The sequence below is a fragment of the Lissotriton vulgaris genome, chromosome 1_1, assembly GCF_964263255.1.
Source record: "Lissotriton vulgaris chromosome 1_1, aLisVul1.2, whole genome shotgun sequence".
Taxonomy (NCBI): Eukaryota; Metazoa; Chordata; class Amphibia; order Caudata; family Salamandridae; genus Lissotriton; species Lissotriton vulgaris.
In genome coordinates, this window is record NC_141685.1 from 58,154,708 (window position 1) to 58,177,054 (window position 22,347).

Consider the following 22,347-nt stretch of genomic DNA (forward strand, 5'->3'; position numbering starts at 1 on the left):
AATAACAGGAGGCTGCACAACTGGAGGTTGCACAACTAAAGGTTGCGGAGGTGCTGTAGCACTCTGCGCATAAGGGGGTGGCGAACTCAACAGGTGCGACATCAGGGGATCTTTCTCAAGTTCCTTCGCTGCATCTTGCTGAAGAAGCGGCAAAGCTGGATAGCATTTATCAATCGCCATTTTAAGTTGCCTGTGCAACTGCTCACTCGCCTGTTCTTCTTCGTTATCCTTAAACTGCATAGCAGCCTGCATAATAGAGATACCTCTCTCTCTTTTATTTCTCTTTGCTAATTTAATTTCCTTCTGTTTGGCTTCCTTTCACCATAGGCGGAAAGAGTCAAACATCGCCGGCCGGGCTTTCTTCTTAAAGAGTTTAACCTCTAAATTATCTAGAACTTCTGTGTCAAAACTACCATATTGGGGCCATTTTAGGACACCGTCCTTCCTTGTGTACCTAATCCATACTTCATTATACGTGATAGGGCCCACGCCGTGCTTCACATAAAGCTCATAGGTTGGAGTTCCAATCGGAGGAACCGGACAAGAGGCCTCCAATCGGGAATCCCTTTTAGAACCACAACAAAATAATCTTCCAAGTCTGCTAAGACCAGGCATCTTCGCTCTCTAGTCTAGCTTCAAACTTCAAGGGATTATCGAATACAATAGTCTTGTGAATACACGAGTCCCTCGGCTTTGGTACTTGCAAGGCCCAAATCAAAGAACCCAAATCAAAGAACTCAAATCAAAGATCTCAAATCAAAGATCCCAAGAGATACCCAAAACTAAGGACTGGGAGACGCTCCACTCATACTTAACTGAGGTATCGATGACGTCACCAGAAGACCCGTCTATCGTCTCGCTCTACAAATCGTCTAAGGCTCCAAGACAGGGCAACAGTCAGGGCAGCAGTCCTTCGTAGCCGTCGGAAAGCGGGGAACCTCGCAGCAAAGACTTTCGGACCACGATGACATACAGGGGTCGATGAAGTGGTTGGCCTTCCTCCAGAATTTTCACACGAAGCTCCTCACGATCATCAGGCTTGGACCGGTACCGCTGAAGTCGCCCTACGTTGGGCGCCAAATGAAGAACCGGGTTATTTAAGACCCAGCGGTGCCAGGGGACACACCCGAAGTCTCCGGATTCACCTGTCTCAGAATAACAGAAACGCGGCAATCTTCTTGGTGACGTCAAAGATCAGATTTATTGGCTGCAACCAGTAACAGAGGTCCGCGAAGTACAAAGGCTGTATATTCGTAGGAGACTGCTCAAACTTACAAAGCACGTCGTCCCTTTTATACCAAATATTGTGCTTCAGGCAAACATTCCTTATTTACAGTTGACCAATCCCATGTGTACACGACAAAAGCATTGCATAACAAACCCACATTTCATTGTCCAGCCCACCATCAATTACCCGGAAAGGCTCAAACCTCTTCATCAGATAAATCGGACGGACCCCTAATAAATACGGGCACCTCCTCATCGTAAACAGGTCATAAAGAAAGGAGCAGAGACAGGTGTGAGTCAGATAAGACATAGTTGTGTGCAATAAAGGGTTGATGGTGTCCTGTGCCTTGATCCTCAATCTCGACCAGCTACTGGGAAAGGAACTGGCCTAACAGGTTTGGCTTCAGGCAACGGAGTCAGCTTGCCCAGGTCACACAGAAGTCAGCTAAAGGTGTACGTGACCCATAACTCGTTCAGCCTTAGTCATCGGCCTATGTGAGGGCAACCACAAAATGGCTGCCGTACACAAAATGGAACCCAAGGGTTCAAAACGGAATCCCTGATTTCAGGGTGACCTCGTCACTCGAACATGGCGAAAACACTCGTACACCTTACACTCGCCATTTTCGGTCCATTGACCGGGTCAGGGGGCGTAATTCGATCCCCAATCCTTGGTTCTCTGATGCTCTTAGAACACTCAGAAAGGAGTGTAAAGAGCCGAGGGATTTGGAGAAGGGACTATGACAAAGATCTCAAGTCTGTGTATTTGGCTAAACTAAAACACTACCATAAAACGATTTGCTCCACGCGCGCTAATTTTTATGCTGATAAAATTAGGGACAGCTCTCATCCTACGAAATACATTTTCAAGATCGTTCAGGAACACTAAAACTTTAGTCTCACATGTAAACTCAGTGCAGCAATGCGAGGAGCTTGCACACTTCTTTCTGAACAAAGTGCAGAAAATCTATGCTACTTTTCCCCTGCGCTCCTCTGCTCCAGGTCCTATCACGGTCAGAGAGGGGATTTCTACTGTGACTACGATACCTGAGATCTCGTGCGATGAACTTGTGAGACTCTGTAGAAAGGTCAAATCGGGGTCTCCATCTGATCCCATGAGACCGGCACAGTTTCTGGATTCCATGGATCTTGTTCAGAAACCCCTAGCGCAGATACTTAATTTATCTTTTACTACAGCCATAGTACCGTTGGCCTGGAAAAAGGCTCAGGTCTCTCCCATCATTAAAAAGCCCACATTAGATCCCTCTCTGACTGAGAGTTTTAGGCTGATCTCCTTGCTTCCATGGGTTGCAAAATTAGCAGAGGCTCATGTGAACGAGATGCTGTCTCGACATATGTCCCTTAACAACATTCTGGACCCGTCTCAAAACGGCTTCAGATCGGGTCACAGCACCGAGTCTGCCTTATTGGCCTCCACGGAGTACTTAAGAACCATTCTTGACGCCGGTCAGAGTGCAGCGCTTATACTATTAGATCTTAGCGCTGCCTTTGATACGGTGTCTCACGACATCTTGCTTAACCGTCAGGAGGCAATTGGGATCATGGGCCAGGCCCTGGAATGGTTCCGCGCTTTCTTGACGGATAGATCCTTCCGGGTCTCAGCTCCGCCTTTTCTAGCTCAAGCCCATTCCATCTGCCAAGAGGTTCCGCAGGGCTCTGCGTTGAGCCCGACGTTGTTCAATCTCTATGTCCAACCTCTCGCGGCTGTGGCAAGAGAGTGGGGCCTAACGTTAGTTTCGTATGCTGACGATACCCAGCTGATTGTCACCTTGGCTGAGGGTCCCTCTGCCGCTGCTACTAGGTTTAGAGATGGGATGACTGCTGTTGCCCAATGGATGGCTGAGAACTGCCTTCAACTGAATGCCACTAAAACCGAGGTGATGCTGGTCGGAAAAAACACCTCCCTTTGGAATGAACACTGGTGGCCAGCTTCCTTAGGCATTATGCCTGCAGCCAAGCCAGTGGTCAAAAACTTAGTAGTGTGGCTGGATGCAGATCTCAACTTTCAGTGCCACACGAAGAAGGTGGCTGCGACATGTGTGGGCCTGCTGAGAGGCCTTCGCCCCATTTTGAAGTTCTTTAGTGCGCCTGTCCGGCAGCTTATCATCCAGGCTACTATTCTATTGCGCTTGGATTACGCTAGCGCACTTCTTTTGGGCACAAACAAAGCTGAGATTGTCTGTCTCCAGCGAGTACAGAATTCGGCAGCCCGGGCTCTTGTGGGACTTCCATGTAGATGTTCTGCCAGAGCTACTATTAGAGCTTTACACTGGCTGCCGATTCAAGCTAGAATCCAGTTTAAGACTCTCTGTTTGGCGTTCAAAATTCTGAATGGTACTAGCCCTGAGCTACTCCGCCCTCTTTTAATTCTGTATACCCCTGAGCGTAACCTGCGCTCCTTGGGTCAACATTTGGTAAATACCCCCAAATTCAGACTTTGCCGTATTGGAGGTCGTTCCTTCCGAGTGCTTGCGGCCAAACTGTGGAACTCCTTGCCAGTATCCATTCATAGTATTGATGATCTACTCCCATTTCGGAAAGCATTAAGACCTTTCTTTTCCCTCTGATTTAGGTTTCCTTTCTCTCAGTTTCACCATTTCTGGTACAATTATTCAGTCAGCGCCGGGACGCCCCTTAGCTGGGGCAGCTGCGCGCTTTAACAAAACCTTAACATAACATAACATAACATTGATACAAAAATTGTCATGATACGACGACATTTAGGAAACGGGTTCAGAATTCACGGAACCTCACTGGCTCCTTTATCTCCCTCTTGATTCCACCTCGTGGCTCTTTAATCCACCCTCAGACACTCTCTGCTCCTTTATCTCACTCTTGATTCCACCTCATGGCTCTTTAATCCACCCCAGACATTCTCGGCTCCTGTATCTCACTCTTGATTCCACCTCGTGGCTCTTTAATACACCCTCAGACCCTCCCGGCTCCTTTATCTCACTTTTGATTCCACCTCATGGCTCTTTAATCCACCCCAGACACTCTTGGCCCCTTTATCTCACTTTTGATTCCACCTCATGGCTCTTTAATCCACCCCAGACAATCTCGGCTTCTTTATTTCACTCTTGATTCCAGCTCATGGCTCTTTAATCCACCCCAGACACTCTCGGCTCCTTTATCTCATCTTGATTGCACCTCATGGCTCTTTAATCCACCCCAGATGCTCTCGGCTCCTTTATCTCACTCCTGTAGGTCCCTGCTCTCTCCCTTTGTCACTTTTTTCATCTTTCTCTTCCTCTTTCTTTGCGCTTGTGTGTTTTTCACTCCCTTGTTATGGGTAAAAGTCTGATGAGGGAAAATAGGTGCCGGCCTCCAAAACGAGAGTGCAGATGGGCCCCACCTAAGACCACCTGCTGAAATTAAGCTTTAATCAACATCTCACCCCTTCTTTGATAAATTAAAGAATTTAGGGCAATCGGGCGGGGTGGGGAAAGAAGAAAAACAGACAGGAAGGAGAGGAATGAAAGGAAAGAAAATACAAAAAAGAAAATGCTAGAGGAAGAGAATACGCGTGAGTCACTCCATGACCGCATCTCCTCGACCCATCACTGTGGACTTCACATACAGCGAATGTCTACGTCTTAGCTGTTGCTTCTTGCTCAAACGCTATGGAGGTCTCATGATCCTTCGGGTGGGGTAAACTGGTCTGGCTCATGCTGGTCTCATGATCCTACGGGTGGTCTGGCTCAGGGTGGTCTCATGATCCTACGGGTGGTCAGGCTCAGGGTGGTTTCATGATCCTACGGGTGGCCTGGCTCATGGTGATCTCATGATCCTACGGGTGGTCTGGCTCATGGTGGTCTCATGATCCTACGAGTGGTCTGGCTCATGGTGGTCTCATGATCCTACGGGTGGTCTGGCTCATTGTGGTCTCAGGATCCTACGAGTGGCCTGGCTCATGGTGGTCTCATGATCCTATGGGTGGTCTGTCTCATGGTGGTCTCATGATCCTACGGGTGGTCTGGCTCATAGTGGTCTCATAATCCTACAGGTGGTCCGGCTCAGGGTTGTCTCATGATCCTACGGGTGGTCTGGCTCATGGTGGTCTCATGATCCTATGGGTGGTCAGTCTCATGGTGGTCTCATGATCCTACGGGTAGTCTGGCTCATAGTGGTCTCATAATCCTACGGGTAGTCTGGCTCATGGTGGTCTCATGATCCTACGGGTGATCTGGCTCTTTCTTCCAAACATCTTGTGTCGGTGTAAATGTGGCCAAAGAATGTGATCTCTTCTTTTTCTAGTTCATGCTTGACTGGATTCAGTCAATCCAACGCCTTCCTGCTAGAGGTCCCTCCTCCTCCGTCGGGAAGCCCAGAGACTCTGGGCCTCATTTATGAGGTTTTGGGTAGGGCAGCACCACATGGAATCTTGCAGCACTGCTCCACGTCAGAACGAAAGGGCAGGAATGCGCCGTATCTATGTGATACAGCGCATTCCTGTTCTTTTCCCCAGCGCAGGCGCACAATGGGCTGCCATGCGCCAATACAGGCAGCCTTTTGCCATGGTGCAATGCAAGGGTGCCTGCATTTTGTGAAGGAAGGGAGACCTTCCTGCACAAAGTAAATCACAAGAGGCGATTTCCTTTTTCTATATGTGCTGCAGAATGCAGCACAAAAAGAAAAAGGAAAGCATGAGGAGAAATTCTCCTTGTTGCACTTCTCTAACGCCACCCCTGGGTTGGCGTTAGATTCTGATGTATTCCCAAGTTCACAATTTCTTGTAAATCTGGGAATGTGTCAAGTTTCATGAGTGTTGTGTTGGAACACCCTCAGCAACACCCATGGAACGCCCGTTTCATGCAGTGTTTTGCGTGAAAGGAGCATGTATTTATAAGGCCATGAAAAGCCACGTAAAGTGGCTTTACGCCGCCTTATAAATATGCAATGACACATTGCGCCACTGGGACATCAAAAAAGTGAAGTTCCGGCGGCACAAGAGTGCCAGTCTCTGGGTTCTACGTGCACCAGCATGGGACCTGGCTAGGTGCCAACCATCTGGTCAGCTCTCAGCCTGAGTTGGCATCATCTTGCCGGCATCTCCTTTTGGATTCTGGTGCAGAACATGTTAGCCCTGTGGGACCCCCCAGGTTGACAAATTTGCAACTTGTGATCACGCCTATTGTCCACAATTGTACGGCCTCAAGTTTACACTATGGGAAATGTTGGGGGACACATTTCGGTTGAGGTGGAGTTTTCCGCTTCACTACACCTTTCTTCCCATATAATGAATTACTCCAGTTCTCAGGAATATTCACCATGACTGGTCTGAAGCCATTCTTACCACCCATCACTGGTCTTAACGTTGGAGCAGAAACCTCCCTACAGATGAACATACACACAGAAAGGCTTATTCATTAGTACATCAGAAAGCAGCCTTGGAAAGGCAGACAGAAAATAATAATGAAATGCAGTATTCTGCTGAGGCAAGCAACGCGCACATTTTGCGGCCTACTTCGGGCCTAGTTAAAGCAGCCTAATAGGAACTGAAAAAGCTGCAAAAGCTAATGGAGTCACAAGTATACATAGGGGTCACTCATTACTCAGATAGCTCAGTGGGTTGTACAACATGAAATGCAAATTGTATCTATTTAGCCTCGCAATGCAAACCTAACATACTTATAATGTCATGTGACGGGAAGCATTACGCAAATGGGGATTTCAAGTCTAACAGATCCTCCTTTTAGCAAAAGTGGCTAAAAAATGGTTTAATTGCCATCAGGTAGGTTCTTCACAATACTAAGGGGGGTGGCAGAGGTGAGGGAAGCAATAGGCACACACATGATATAACACTCAGGATATCACAGAGAAATACAACACAGTTAAACGCATCAATAATACTAGTTTTTGAAGATGCCTTCATCAATCAGCATCAGATCCTGAACTTCTTGCATCATCATAGATGAAACCTTTGCATCATGTCCTGGTGTTTGCGGAGCAGGTATTATTTTGCTCATACAATAGGTACTGCATGCTGGAATGAAGATAATACAAAGGCAACCTGTGAAGATGACGCCTGCGATAACTATCAGGACAAGGAGTATCTTCCAACCCCATGATGTCAGCAGGCCCCAGAACCACCCTGATATGGACCATGAACCATTATCCTCATGTATTTCTGAAGCAATTCTGTATTTCTGAGTATACTGTAGGGGCTGAATCAGGAATGAAAACACAGCAACTACTGCCGATGACGCGGCAAGCTCCGCCCCATCAGCTAGTATGACATCTAAAACCATCCTATTTTGAAGAGCAACGAGCTTCCTAGCCTGAAGCTCGAACGTGATATTAGTCAATATACTCGTAGTAGTGTTAATCACTCCCTCAACTACTCTGGTCAAGCGACGTATATTGCGGCTATTGAATATGGGACCCCAGAACGGTATAATGCTCTTCATTATGTCCGTAATTTGCTGGAGAGAAGTATCTGTCTGATCGATCTCATCTGAATCAATCACTCTCTTAACTCTGTAGACATGGAGATCTCTTCACTGTAACTTGCTATGTTTGTGATAACTGCGCGGGGAAATGTAGATGGGAGGCAAGAGGAAAGAGACATAGCAACGACCAGACCAGCCCCTAGGAAGCCAAATATAAGCTCTGTATCCACAGATGAAATATACATTTGGAGGTGTAAGCAAAGGCGGGCTAAAACTTATATTAAACCTATAGGTGTTACTACAAATGCACTGCCCCACTGGTACATTCCCTGAACGTTCGACACAAAAACTGGCCAAGGCATTGATCACTGGTACGGGCATGGCTTGGTCTTCTGTAATGTTTAGTTCTTGGAAACATTTGAAATACTCAGTAACATTGAGCCCCTTGAAATCTAACATCTCACCTTGCAACCACGTCACATTCTCGTTAGCTGTGAACAAATTCCTACAGGCTTCGGGATGCATAGTATCCTCCTTGCCATCCTTCCCAGGCGCATAACCCTGGTGTATCACTATATACTCCAGCACTGCTTCATAATCATCCGCTCCCATTTTCATAACATTGCCATAATAATGCATATACACCGTGGAAAGCAACTGGAACTAGGCCTCGCAACTACCTAAATATGATAGGGGCAAAGAGACTAGCAAATCACCCAACAATTTGTGGTATTAGTGGTACTGTGCACCTGATGAAGCATATGAATGAATGCATTATCAACTTAGGTCTGTCAGTGTCTCTCCTTGTGCTGGGCTAATGAAACAAACATATGCTCAGATGGGGATGGGGTAGGTAGTTCCCACTAAAATATGCACCGGATGCTGATCCTCCAAATACCAAACCACCCCGAACAGAGCTTTCATCACCATGAGGATAAGCACTACCATCACTACCTTACTTCCTGTTGACCACCCGCACCACCCATTACCATTCTGTCTAGGTGGTGGAACCATCAGTGGCTGTTCCTCTCTCATAATTAGACGGCCAAAAGGGAGCATTTTCAATAAAACTTCCAACAACCTATACGTACTATGAGGAAAGAAAATGTTCACAGGCTAGAGCCACTATTGCAACTATAGTATCAGAGGGAACAAAAGCAAAATCTTCTTTCCAGTGTCCATTTAATAACCCTGCACTGGTAGACTCCTATTTTTCATCAGGCGTAGGTGCTGTTGAGCACTGGCGTTGGAGCTGCTCGCTGAGCTTGTATTCTGAACTCAAAAGTCTCAGGATAGGGCACCCCTCCCTCCTTGGAGGGTACCCTCACCGAATCCTTTTGAGTGTTCACACACAGTGCACCAATGACGTTCGTTCTACTCTAACAGGCACCCTAGGCACAGCACCTGTGCCCTAAACTTAAGTCCTTCCCTACCTCCTAAACTGTTCAGCTGTCGTCCCGTTCTTCTTCCGGGGCCGTAAGTTATACCTGGTTACACTTGGCACTATGTCATCAGCAAAGAGGGGTAGGAACTGAGAGTCAGGCAAAGATCTGGGCTCTGAAACAGGCTCTTTGGGGGCAGAGTGATCTGAGGCAGCCCTTATCTCCTTAGGAACTGCTTTAAGCAGGACTCTGTCACACTCCTCATCCGTCTGCGCCCCCCTTAATCGAGCATTAAAGAAAGGAACAAATCGGGCACCTGCTCATATTCTTGATCAGGAATGCCGTCGCTGACTCAGCAGTCGTATGGAAGCGAGAGTGGCACTCTCTACGTGGCTTCCGTGCACCCAGTGCTTCCTTACTTCCACATTTACTGCGGAGCGGGTGGCACCCCAAAGGCATACTGGCTGTCTGTATAAACATTAACAGCCAGTCCCTCACTCAGCTCACAAACCCGTAGAAGTGCAACTAATTCTGCAGCTTGGGCCGATGGGTGTGGGATGCAGGATGTCTCAACTACGGTATGCAGTGTCGCGATTGCATAGGCTGCAGTAGTGGTGCCATCTGGCAGCTTGAAGCACAAGCCATCAACATACAGTTCCCGTTGGGGTTCAGATAAGGGAACGTCAGTCAGGTCTACCCATCCGTTTGTTTCATCCTCAGTCTGAAACAAACATTCATGGACGTCATTGTCCTTTTCTTCCGACGGGAGGGGTAGTAACGTGGCTGGGTTCAAAGTAGCACATCGTTTGATGGTAATATGCTGTGTAAACAAAGTCAATTCATATCCAATAAGACGTGCACTAGTAAGGTGCTGCGTCTTTGTCTTATTCAAAAGTGTATCCACAGCATGAGGTACCATTACTGTGAGATCAGTATCAAGAACAAGCCCTGCCGATTGTCTGATAGAAACTGCAGCAGCCGCGGCAGCTCTCAGGCAGCTCAGGAGTGATCTGGAAACATTATGGCCGAGAAATAAGTACAGGGTCTCTGCTTACCACCGAAACCCTGTGTTAACACAGAAAGAGCGCAACCATGCGTCTCACGCACATAGAGCACAAAGGGCTTTTGATAATCAGGAGTGCCAAGCACAGGAGCAGTGCAAAGCTCAACTTTTAATTGTTCAAAAGCATGATGACATTCAGGTGTCCAAGGCAGGGGTTCATGCACATCCTTGGTGGTCAGGTAAAGAAGGGGTTTGTTAGTAAGGAATAATTTGGGATCCAATGGCGACAATATAATGTTATCCCTATAAACGTGCGTACCTCACGTTGGGTCCTAGGTACAGCCATACTGTTAATAGCAGCCTTACATTCAGTTGTTAGTCTGAGACCCTCTTTCAACAGTAGGTGACCTAAGTAGGTGACCTCCTGTCAACAATACTGAAATTTCGAAAGGGACACCTTGTGTCCGTGGCATGCCAAATGGTGCAATAATTAAACCGTGGCCTCTTTGCAGCCCTCCTCAGTGTCTGATGTTTCAAGGAGGTCATCAACATACTGGAACAAAACATTACCAGAAGCAAATTCCAGTGAATCCAATTGGGCTTTTAAAGCTTGACTATAAATACTTTTCTTTCTGTATAGCCCTGTGGAGCACAACATAATCTAAAACTTCAACCAGCTATAGAAAAGCTGAAAAACGACCTACAGTCCGGATGTATTTGGATGCTGAAAAAGGCATTCTTTAAATCGATAACAGAAAATTATTTCGCCGAGGGGGGAATCATTGTCAGTATTGCAGTTGGAACCACAGGATACTGAGGGATCACGATTATATTAACCTCTCTCAGGTCAATCACAAAGCGGTACACATCTGGTTGGACATCAGAAGAGTTCGAAGGGGCCTTTTTAAGAATTGGAAGAATATGGCTAATGCATACATCAGACACTGTCTCTTCCACTACTCCAGTCTTAATCAAATCATGTATAATCTGCAATAGGGCATTTTCTCCTGCTTGGGAAATCTTATACTGGGGAATACGGGGCAGTTTAACATTATCCTTCATACTGATAGACACTGGTGGGAACTGGAGCAGCCCCACATCTGTGTCTCCTGTGGCCCTCAGCGTATGTGGTACACCGTCAAATTCTATTGGGAGGGGCGCAACTTGTAAAAAACATTAATTTGTAGGGGCCATCTAGGCTCAACTGTCATAAAGACGCAGTCTGGAGAGCAAGATATTGCTTCGTGCAACCTTTTTAACAGATCCAGTCCCATTACATTTTCACCACCGTTCATTGTCAATAAAAATGGTGAGTCAAGAGTAAAAGGACCGACAGTCAAAGCAAGCAGTTTAGAAATGGGGCTGACAACTGGCACACCTGATAACCCAACTGAAACATTATTTTGCCCAGACAGAGACCAGTGTATGGGAAACAGAACTATTCATAGCCCCTGTATTAATCAAACATTTCTCCATGGCGCCCTGCAAATCAGCCATGATATAAGGTCAGCACTGATCGACAGGCACCGGAACTGGCCCCTTGCCCTGCCCTGCCCTTGGCTGTCTTAGCTGTGAGACAGCCCCGTCACCTAATCCATGTCGTAGTCCTCATTATAGTACTGTCTGCTCTGAGGGTCATCAAAATAATTCCCACTCTGTCTGAAGCATTCTATGACTGCATCTGTTCCCGGACTCCTCCTCCTCCTCTTCCTCTAAACCCACGGCCTCCCGGTGCTGCATTGTTCTGCCACAATTCCAGGCACTCATTCCGCCAATGCCCCTCTTTTTTACAGTACGCACACTGGTTGTACCCAAGAAAACAGCAGCTAAAGCGGCGATAATTGGTTTGATAATATGCTCTATGGAATTCTAATTGAAGCCCTTGTTAGATGTGAAGGATATCTAACATGAGCTTCAATTGGAACCCATAGAGCATATTATCAAGCCCATTGTCGCCACTTTAGCAGCAGTTTTCTGCTGCTAAAGCGGCGATAATTTTATCGCCTGCCTTGATAATATGCCCCTATGTTCATAATACTGGACCATTCTCAAAATTACAGACGGGGACGCTGTCGTCCAAGTACTCTCCGAGGCCTGCAACTGTGTTACAATTTCAGGAAGTAAATTAGGGATGAACCTGTTAACAAACAACTGAACCCCACCATCTAAAGACAGGTCCTGCCCACTAAAATCCATAAACACCCCCCTCAAACCTAGTAAAGAAGTCTGATATGCTCTCATCCTTTTTCTGGCGACATACAGTCAACTTATCCCAGTCCACCTTCCTCGGCGGGATAAGGGAGTGCATGTATGTTATAATCCTGCCCGGCAATTCCATCAACTCTGTTTTTGGATTGTCACCGGGCTTGCACTCCTTGTCTCACACCTTTATTTCGTCCCATGTCCCCCCATTTCCAGCGCATGATCCTGCGTATGTACCTGTCGGCAGGTATCTACCAGTACCAACAGTCCAAAAAATAACTCTGTGTCAGCTAACACCATTATTGTGGAGGAGGCTAGGATCAGGCAACTGGCTCTTTAAGGATAGGACCTCATTCCTCTTCAAAGGAGTATATATCCATTGTTATTGAATTCAAGCGTCCACCCGCTGTCTAATTACTGTATTCGTGGAATCACTCAGCTCGGGTACTTCGGGATGATACGGGATGAACTTTCCTCGTAGGGTGCAGCGTCCCTACTGTTGGAACCTTTTGAGGCAGCCGTTCTCGATAACGTACTAATATCCTCACATTACTAAAAACTTCACCTGGGGCCATAGCAGTAGCATGTACCCTGTCCCGTATGTCATAAATAGCTTGTGGTGCGACATCCCGGTAACATTGTTCCCATAATGCTAACAATGTGGTCGACATGTGCTTAAGAGCAAGTTGCTGCAAAAATGGTTCATAATCTTTCATCACACTCCACATGTCTTCCACAGTATAAATCGCATTCCGACCCCACAGGGCCGCTTGATTCACCACCATCGTCTTTTCTTCAGTACCCACAGCAGAACGCACCAACACCTTCTCTATACGATTACGTGCTGCTGTCCAATCCCCCTCAAACCTTCCACGTACAGGCATATCCACATTCGGTAATGTATGGGGTGTCAAATTCAAAGAAGAAAGAGCAGATGCAAAGACAGGTACCATGGCATGAGGGGATAGCACTACAGGGGTGAAAGGGATAGTAGTGGCCAAGGCAACATCATCAGACAAGAGAGTAGGCAAAACAAGAGAACCGACTGCTCCGGCCCCTCCCGTGTGACAAGGCGGGGAGAGGGCGAGCGCACTCGGAGCTGACGCAACAGAGCTAGGTACTGGGGAACCAAAGGGGGCGGACCCAGAGGTTGCGGACAAAAATGTCTGGACTATTGGATATATCCGTTCAGGGGCATAAGGGGTGGCGGACAAGATTCCAATACTCCTTCAAGAAAATCGTCCTTTTCTTCCATAGTAACATAACATTTTTCGGTCTGCAATCATAACTTCCTGTCGGCACATTCTATTCCTTACTTTATCTTCCCTCTCTAATATGCCACTGCTTTCTGCGTAATTGATTGCCACTGTCACTTCCTTTCCTCCTTTTCTGCTCTCATACGTTTTTGTTTTGCTTCCTTCTGCCACACTCTTAACGAATCAAACATTGACTGCCTGCTTTTCTTAGCGAACAATTTATCTTGCAAGAAACCCAATTTTTGTTCATCAAACAAGCCAGTAAGTGGCCTTTGCAGGTTGGCATTGTCCCTCTTATACTTATCCCACAGCGTGCTAAACATAATAGGGCCAATACCATGCTTGACATATATGTCAAAATTTGGGGTACCCTCCAGAGGTGCTGGCTGGCTCTCTTCCAATCGGGCATCAGAAGAACAGCATTGGCATCCAAAACACATACATTTACTAAAACAAGGCCTCTTAACATAAGACACATACACCACCCCCAACAGGCAATAAAATCATCACTTTAACAAAAAAAATGGTCTGAAAATCAGACCCACGCTGTTCAAAAACCGTACTCCAATCCAAAGACTATTCCAAGCTCAAGAGGACAGGTTCTAACCCAGACCTTTTCAAGCGCAGACCGAGTTACCAGTTGGCTGGCAGATTGTCTGCAAATGGTCCCAGACCTTTTCAAGAAGCAAAATACCAGTTGGCCCGGTAGACCACTCACAAGCACCCTGTGTCCCTCAAGGGTCCGCAGACCCACCAAGTTCAAGACACTGCAAAATTCCGTTACTAATGAGTGATCTGTTACAAACACTTCCACGCAAGCAAACGGCGTTCAAAAATAAACTCTCCATGCCAAAACAGGTCACTTTCGCACACTATCATCACACCTCCATAGACTGCCGTTCAAGGCACTCAGCCCGTCGGCTGGTGTCGTTCAAGACGGTCCGAAGACCGTTACCAGGCACTGCCCACAGGCCAGTGTCATTCAAATGTGGCGCCACTTCCAAAGAACCAAAGGACAGAGAACCAAACCACACACCTGGTGCACTCAGAGTGAGGCAAATTATTCTCCACTGACAAATCTCCGGACCAAACAGTCAAATCCAGGGTTCGCCTTCTCAGGATCCCAGCTGGTGACCACTAGCCGCGGATCCGCCCGATCTGAGGGGCGATTCAGAAAAGGGGGTGGTGATGGACAGAGTATCTGAATTAAGCAGAACACTCCTACCCAGTCAACAGATCAGGGCTTGATCCATCACCGTTTTTTAGCTCACTGCACCATCCCAGTTCAGAACCTGGCTAGATGTAAATGCGTCTGTCCCTGGCCCAATGCATCATGGGAACAGGGCAGACCAAACTACCAAGCCAATTCTTTACCAGAATGGAAACAAGCTTCCGGGGACCGGTTTCTGGCATTACAGCCGTCTTCGGCCCGGCTTGCTTGAATCCTGATGGTGCAGTGAGCAAGGGACTCACATCTGAGCATACCCTACCATGCTTGTGGTGGCCAAAACAATTCAGAAAAGGGGGTGGTGATGGACAGAGTATCTGAATTAAGCAGAACACTCCTACCCAGTCAACAGATCAGGGCTTGATCCATCACCGTTTTTTAGCTCACTGCACCATCCCAGTTCAGAACCTGGCTACATGCAAATTAGTCTGTCCCTGGCCCAATGCATCATGGGAACAGGGCAGACCAAATTACCAAGCCAATTCTTTACCAGAATGGAAACAAGCTTCCGGGGACCGGTTTCTGGCATTACAGCCGTCTTTGGCCCGGCTTGCTTGAATCCTGATGGTGCAGTGAGCAAGGGACTCACATCTGAGCATACCCTACCACGCTTGTGGTGGCCAAAACGATTCAGAAAAGGGGGTGGTGATGGACAGAGTATCTGAATTAAGCAGAACACTCCTACCCAGTCAACAGATCAGGGCTTGATCCATCACCGTTTTTTAGCTCACTGCACCATCCCAGTTCAGAACCTGGCTCCATGCAAATTAGTCTGTCCCTGGCCCAATGCATCATGGGAACAGGGCAGACCAAACTACCAAGCCAATTCTTTACCAGAATGGAAACAAGCTTCCGGGGACCGGTTTCTGGCATTACAGCCGTCTTCGGCCCGGCTTGCTTGAATCCTGATGGTGCAGTGAGCAAGGGACTCACATCTGAGCAAACCGATCTGAGGGTCAGGCAGATGCGAGAACCAAGCTCGGTCTTCAGATGTGGGCCACAATCCGCCCAACGGACCAGACACCACCCTGGCCGCTGCCCCCGGCTGATGGGTAAGGGGCCACAAATTTGTGGGGTCCCTGTTCGACCACCAACTGAAGGACAGGGCCACTAAGGGCCCCACGGGTTATATACATTACCAAACTTCTATGCCTTCCCAAATGAAGTCGGTCAGACACTGGAGAATACAAACATACTTTATTAGTATATCTCTGCAGAGCGAGCCCAGTCTGACCCACACCCTGTGGTGTTCGCCAAGGGACACGGTCAGTACGGTCAGTAATGCACAATTATCCCTCCAAGAAACCCCCAACCACACCCTCAATGGAAAACTAACAGCTCGGGCTGAACAGGGAACAATGCGGGCACAGTAGGATGAGCTAACACCTTGCCAGATTGTGGTATTGGGTTCTCCAGGCCTACATACTCCACAGAATACCCTCTACACCATAAGAACTGTTGGCACGGAAACTAGAAAATGCAAAAGACAAGTTTATTAAGACCCCATGGGGTGGTGGTACATTCCTACAGCACCCTTCGGCAATGCAAGAAGTATCACACCGAACATCGGTGTAAGTCCTTCTTTTATACAGGTTTACAGACATAAAAAGATGGGAGGTACATAGTTACAGAGTTTTAAGTACATATATGGTCATTTTTGGAACAAAGCCAACTCATGGGAGGGGCTACAACACCACTGGTCAGTTTGGCGGAACATTCCTAATTGATGACTGGTCAGTCTGAACTGCGCATGTACGGGCTTGACCATTACTAAAAATAGCCTGTTGCTGGGCAAACTCGAGTGGTCAGTGGTATAGAGGAAGGACAAAGGGTCATGCTGACCACGAGGCGACGCATTCTCTAAAATGGCCGCCGTAACATACAAAATGACGTTTAGCAACTATAGTCAAGATAAGGGAGTAATGTGTAGCAAAGCTTAACGCTAACCCGATCATTGTCAAATTACGACAGACGACCCTTTTAGCATTTAGCTGAAGCTACCTCATAATGGACATAATCGGGATACTCATCTTCTATATCGATAGACATAATCTGGGCCACTTCTTTATGAATCATTTGTTCATGTTTAGCAAAAGCTCGTCTGGATGGAATACAAGCAGATAGACACAGAGAACATAATGCAGGGCCACACTGAATACATAAGCATAAGAAGAATAATATCCCGATTATTATACATAGAATCGTCAGTAACTTCCAGCCCCATGTACTAAGCATTGACCAAAACCACCCCGAAAAGGTCAACGTACCATGATCAGGATGTATCTCAGCAGCAATTTTATGTAATTTGGATATGGCATCATACACAGAAGGTGAATTATCTGGCACGTAAACACAGCAACTACTTCCGATAATACGGCATGCCCCCCCTCGATCAGCTAGGACTACATCTAGAACCATCCGGTTCTGGAGCGTTACAATTCTAGATATCTGAAGCTCTTCAGTTAAATTTCCTAACGCAAAAGCAGTATCATTGGCAACAGCTTCTACAACACGAGTTAAGCGTCGTATTTTCCGGCTGTTCAGAGCAGCTCCAACAAAGGAAAACAAACCTAAATTGAAATCGACATATTGCTGCAACGCAGTGTCTGTTTGATCTATCTAATCAAGAACTACTGCTCTCTTAACCCTATTCAATATAAAGTCATGGTAGAGCATGTAATTATTATGGTACATGGGCGGAGCAATAAACACAGGGGGCAATACAAAAGATATATAACATGTTCCTAACCATCCTAAAGGGACACGATGATAACCTTTATTACCACATATGAAGTACGTATTTCGAGAGGCCACAAATGAAATGCCATTCGGAGTATCAAAGGTGAGAGTGGTGTTACATTCACTTCTGCCAACTGGGATTGTACCTTTATTACGTACACAGAGATCAGCTTTGGTATCAATAACATTTATAACATGAGAATTGGACATGTTGACACTTAGATGATTACTGTAAACTCGTGGCGCTGACATATTATCGGGGCGGTACTCCTCCCATTCAAACTTAGTTCCTTCAGCTTGCGGATAGCCGTCTCGATCATTAAAACAAATCTTATTGAGACGAAAGAGCAGCCCCCCTTTTGTTGGCCATCGCAAGGTGAACAGGAGGGTGTACCAGGCATTGCAAGACCCATTATGAGAAAACGGGAGTGGGATAAGCGGTGTGCCCCCTTTCTTCTGATGTCCAGGCAACATCCCACAAACCCAGCAGTTAGAAGTGTTCGACATATTGTGAGTGTGATGCAGAATCTGAATAAAACTATTGTTCAAATAAGTCTGTCGGTGCCACTCTTTATGATACGGTAGAGTGAAATGGAAATGTTCAGATGGAGCCGGGGTAGTCGGCAACAAATGTTCTCGCACAGGCACCACAAGTTCTACTACCCAGGCTATCACAGCTATTACCACAATTGTCAACACAAATAATACAGCACCAAGAATTTTATCTCGTGCTGCAGAGGACGCCATAGTTCAAAGTTCACAATGTCTCAAAAACACAGCTAAAAAATAAAAATGTGAGTGCTGAGCTCCGAGGTAGCTGTTGGTTTCTTCTCCGGGGTCAAGACGGGTGTCGCTACACTTGGCAGAACAGATCCCCCCCACCATGATATTCCCGGCTACAGTTTCACAAACCCCAGAGCAGTAACTCAACCAGTCTCGCACCAAAAAAACTTCTTATCGTGGTCGTAGATTGTATCTTTCTCGTCCAGAAACAGTGTGGTCCGGGAAGGCTCCCTCTGATTCGACAGACGTTACAGCTGGGCTCTTTTCCTCGTCCAGGATATCTCGGTAGTCGGACAATGCAGTTGGGCTCACCATATCCGGAGAGACACGACGGCAGTGAGTAGAGTGCACCCACCGCTTCCTGTTGGTGACTCGCACAGCCGTTCGAGTTGCGAGCAACACCTGCTCGGGGCCACGCCACCTCGGTTCCAAGCTGTTCGTCCTCTCGAAGGAGCGGATCATGACATGATCCCCAGGACGAAGATTGTGAGCCTCTCCAATGGAATTGTCGGGGAGCGCTTCTCGAACCTGTTGATGAATAGAAAGTAAATCATTTGTTAATCGTGCCAAATAATCGTTCATCATTATACAAGGCACATCACGTAACAATCGAGGTTTAGGAACTCCCCATATATTCATCGGCCTTCCAAACACCACTTCATAAGGTGTGAGGCCAGTTCGGGAATGGGGCACTGATCTGATAGAGAGTAATGCCAAAGGCAGGGCATCCGGCCATTTCAAAGACATGGATGCCACAATCTTTGCTAACTTTAATTTCAGAGTAGCATTATACCGTTCAACAAGACCTGCTGACTGAGGATGGAACACAGCATGAAACTTCTGCTGGATTCCCAATCCCTTCAACACGTACTCTACAATTTTCCCGACAAAATGAGGACCATTGTCACTCCACAAAAATTTGCAAACGCCGTATCGAGGGAAGTACTCCTTGAGCAAAACCTTAGCTGTTGCCAATGCTGCATTATCCTTCGTGGGGAAGGCCTCATTCCATTTACTGAAAGCACACACCACCACTAAGACATACTTAAGGTTATTACAACGCTCAAGCTGGATGTAATCCATTTGCAGTACTTCAAATGGTGCAGTGGGTGGAACGAACCCTCCTTTCGGAGTATGCGTCCCTTTTGCAGGATTGTGCTGTAAACATATCAGACAGGTCTGTACTACTCTCTTGGCCGTATTGGCAATTTCAGGATGCTCCCAAACTCGCGTTAGCAATCGAGTAATTGCAAGAGCTCCAACATGTGCCAATCCATGTGTCATCTGGACCATCGCTTGCAAGTAAGCTGCAGGCAATTTCCATCTTTCCATATCTTTGCTTCGCCAACAACCCTCATCATCCAGCACTCCCTCTGCTGCCCAGGTTGCGAGTTCTGCTTCAGTCGCTGATTTCTGAATATCTAATATCTCCTCTCTAGCATCATGCCATCGCTCAGCCTGCGACTTCACCACATACATTGGAGAGTCATTTCGTGACATAGCCGTTTGTCTTGCTATACTGTCCGCAAAAGCATTGCCTTGTCCCACTTTGTCAGTGATCTTTTTATGTGCACTGCATTTGATTATCACCACTTTCTTTGGACAAAGCAACGCATTCAAGAGATCACGCACTAGCTCTCCATGCATAATGTGCACTCCATGCGAAGTCAAAAATCCACGCTCTCTCCAGAGTAGGCCAAAGTCATGCGCTACTCCGAAGGCGTACCGGCTGTCTGTGTTGATATTCACACATAAGGCAGCACTCAATTCGCAGGCTCTTGTCAAAGCTATTAACTCCGCTGCTTGGGCCGATTTCTGTGGTATTCATGCTGTTTCTACCACTGTCTTAAGTGTCGTGATCGCATATGCTGCAGAAGTTGTACCATCTGGCAGCCTTAAGCACGATCCATCAACCCACAGTTCCCCATCCACATCTGGAAGTGGCGTATCCTGTAAGTCGACACGACCCTTTGTTTGTTCTTCAGTCAGGAAAACACAATCATGGTGTTCTTCCTCTTGGCCCTCCGCAACCGGATACGGCAATAAAGTGGCAGGGTTCAGGGTAGCACATCTCTTTAGTGTGATATGCGGCGCCAAAAGTGTAAGCTCATATCCTGTTAAACGTGCGCTCGTGAGATACTGGGTTTTTGTTTGGTTTAGCAGAGCGTCTACCGCATGGGGAACTAACACCAACAGTTTGTGTGACAAAACTATTCCCTCACTCTGTCGTATAGCTACTGCTGTTGCTGCAACTGCTCGGAAACACCCAGGAAAATCCTCGTGCTACAGGATCAAGAATAGCCGAAAAGTATGCGCAGGGCCTCTGCTTATCCACATGTGTCTGCACTAACACCGACAATGCGCACCCATCTTTCTTGTGTACATACAACGTGAAAATCTTTGTGTAATCTGGTGTACCTAACACTGGTGCAGAACAAAGGGCCTGTCTCAATTGTTCAAAAGCATTATGACATTCATCTGTCCATTCAAGGGTCATTGGTGTAGTTTTAGACAGTAACGCTAACAAAGGTTTTATAATGTGCGAAAACCCCATTATCCACTGTCTACAGAAGGACGTTAATCCTATGAAGGCACGCACATCTCTCTGAGTGCGGGGGACTGGTGTATCTAAGATTGCTTGAATTCGATCAGATGTTAATGCACGTCCCTCCTTAGACAAAAGATGACGAGGTAGGTCACCTTTGGTCTACAATATTGTAACTTTTTCCTAGAAACTTTGTGATTGTTCTGAGCAAGAAAAGAGAGCAAAGCAAGAGTACTCTCCTCACACTGCGCATATGTGTCTGCAGCCAGTAAAAGATCGTCCACGTACTGGATAAGAGCTACTCCAGACCGCAATTCAAAGGAATCAAGCTGTCTTTTTAAAGCCTGGCTATAAATGCTAGGACTTTCTGTATAGCCTTGAGGAACACGACAAAATCTATATGATTTATTATTCAACGTGAAGACAAATAGATATCTGCTGTCAGGATGGATGGGAATGGAAAAGAAGGCATTCTTAAGGTCGAAAACAGAGAAGGTAGTGGCAGTGGGGGGGACCAAAGTAAGTAAGGTGGTGATATCAGACACCACCGGGTACTGAGGCACTACAATTTTGTTTATTTCTCTCAAGTCAATAATACATTGATAGACTTTGTCGTCAGTGTCTTTCTTGAGGATCGGAATAATAGGGCTGTTACAGATGTTGTAGGGAACTTCCTCCACTACTCCTGCAATAATCAAATCCTGAACAATGTGCGTCAGGGCAATTTCACCTTCTCTAGATATCTTATACTGAGGCACACGTGGCAAAGACGCTCCCTCCTTGACAGTAATTCGAATAGGCGGGATGAGCATCTGTCCCACATCCGTATCTGATGTCGCCCATAACGTGTGCGGGAGAGAGGCTAGCGCTTCAATTTCCTGCATGGTACACAGTCTTCCTGCGTCTGGATAATTGTCATTCAAAATAACCCGCACTCCTTCAGGAGCGCAGCGTATCGTTGCTCGAAAATATTTGAGCAAATCTATGCCCATAATATTGTCTGGGGTATGAGGCGACAATAAGAATGGGCACAGACCAAAACATTTATCAATGCAAAATGCAAGAGGTTGTGACAATGGGCTTGGAGAGGGTGTGCTATCGAACCCTATACATGTAATTGTTTTGCCAGACAGGGGAGCCCTTGGAACCAAGTTTTTAGACAAAGCACTACGAGTAGATCCTGTGTCAACTAAAAACTGATCAGTAGAACCCAAAACGCCGCTGATACATATGGACCTCTTTGATCTACTGGCACTTCCACCGATTCCACACCCCATCTTACGCAATCCTATGCGTGCACATAATCCTAACTCTCCACATTCTCACCCTCCGATATTTGGTACTGGTTCCGTCGATCAAAAGTATTAACCTCATCCTGGCCACGACCCCTCGCCTCAAAGCTACCACGATCACTTCCTCCACCTCTCGCTCCCGAATAACTATTCTGTGTCCTTCCACCTCCTCGACCACGCTGGCTACGTTGCTCACGAAGCACCGGACAATCTTCAGCCCAATGCCCAAACTCTTTACAATACACACATTGGTCCTCAGCAATGTCGGTACAACCAT

General features: G+C 46.8%; 1 protein-coding gene across 1 annotated transcript in view; it reads right to left on the reverse strand.

The window, feature by feature from the left end:
• LOC147737244 (uncharacterized) overlaps positions 1-22,347 on the reverse strand; it is a 542,156-nt gene that overhangs the window by 502,811 nt on the left and 16,998 nt on the right. The window contains 1 exon segment of the mRNA XM_086923333.1: positions 9,824-9,842. Within this exon segment, the coding sequence (XP_086779459.1) occupies positions 9,824-9,842 (19 nt within the window).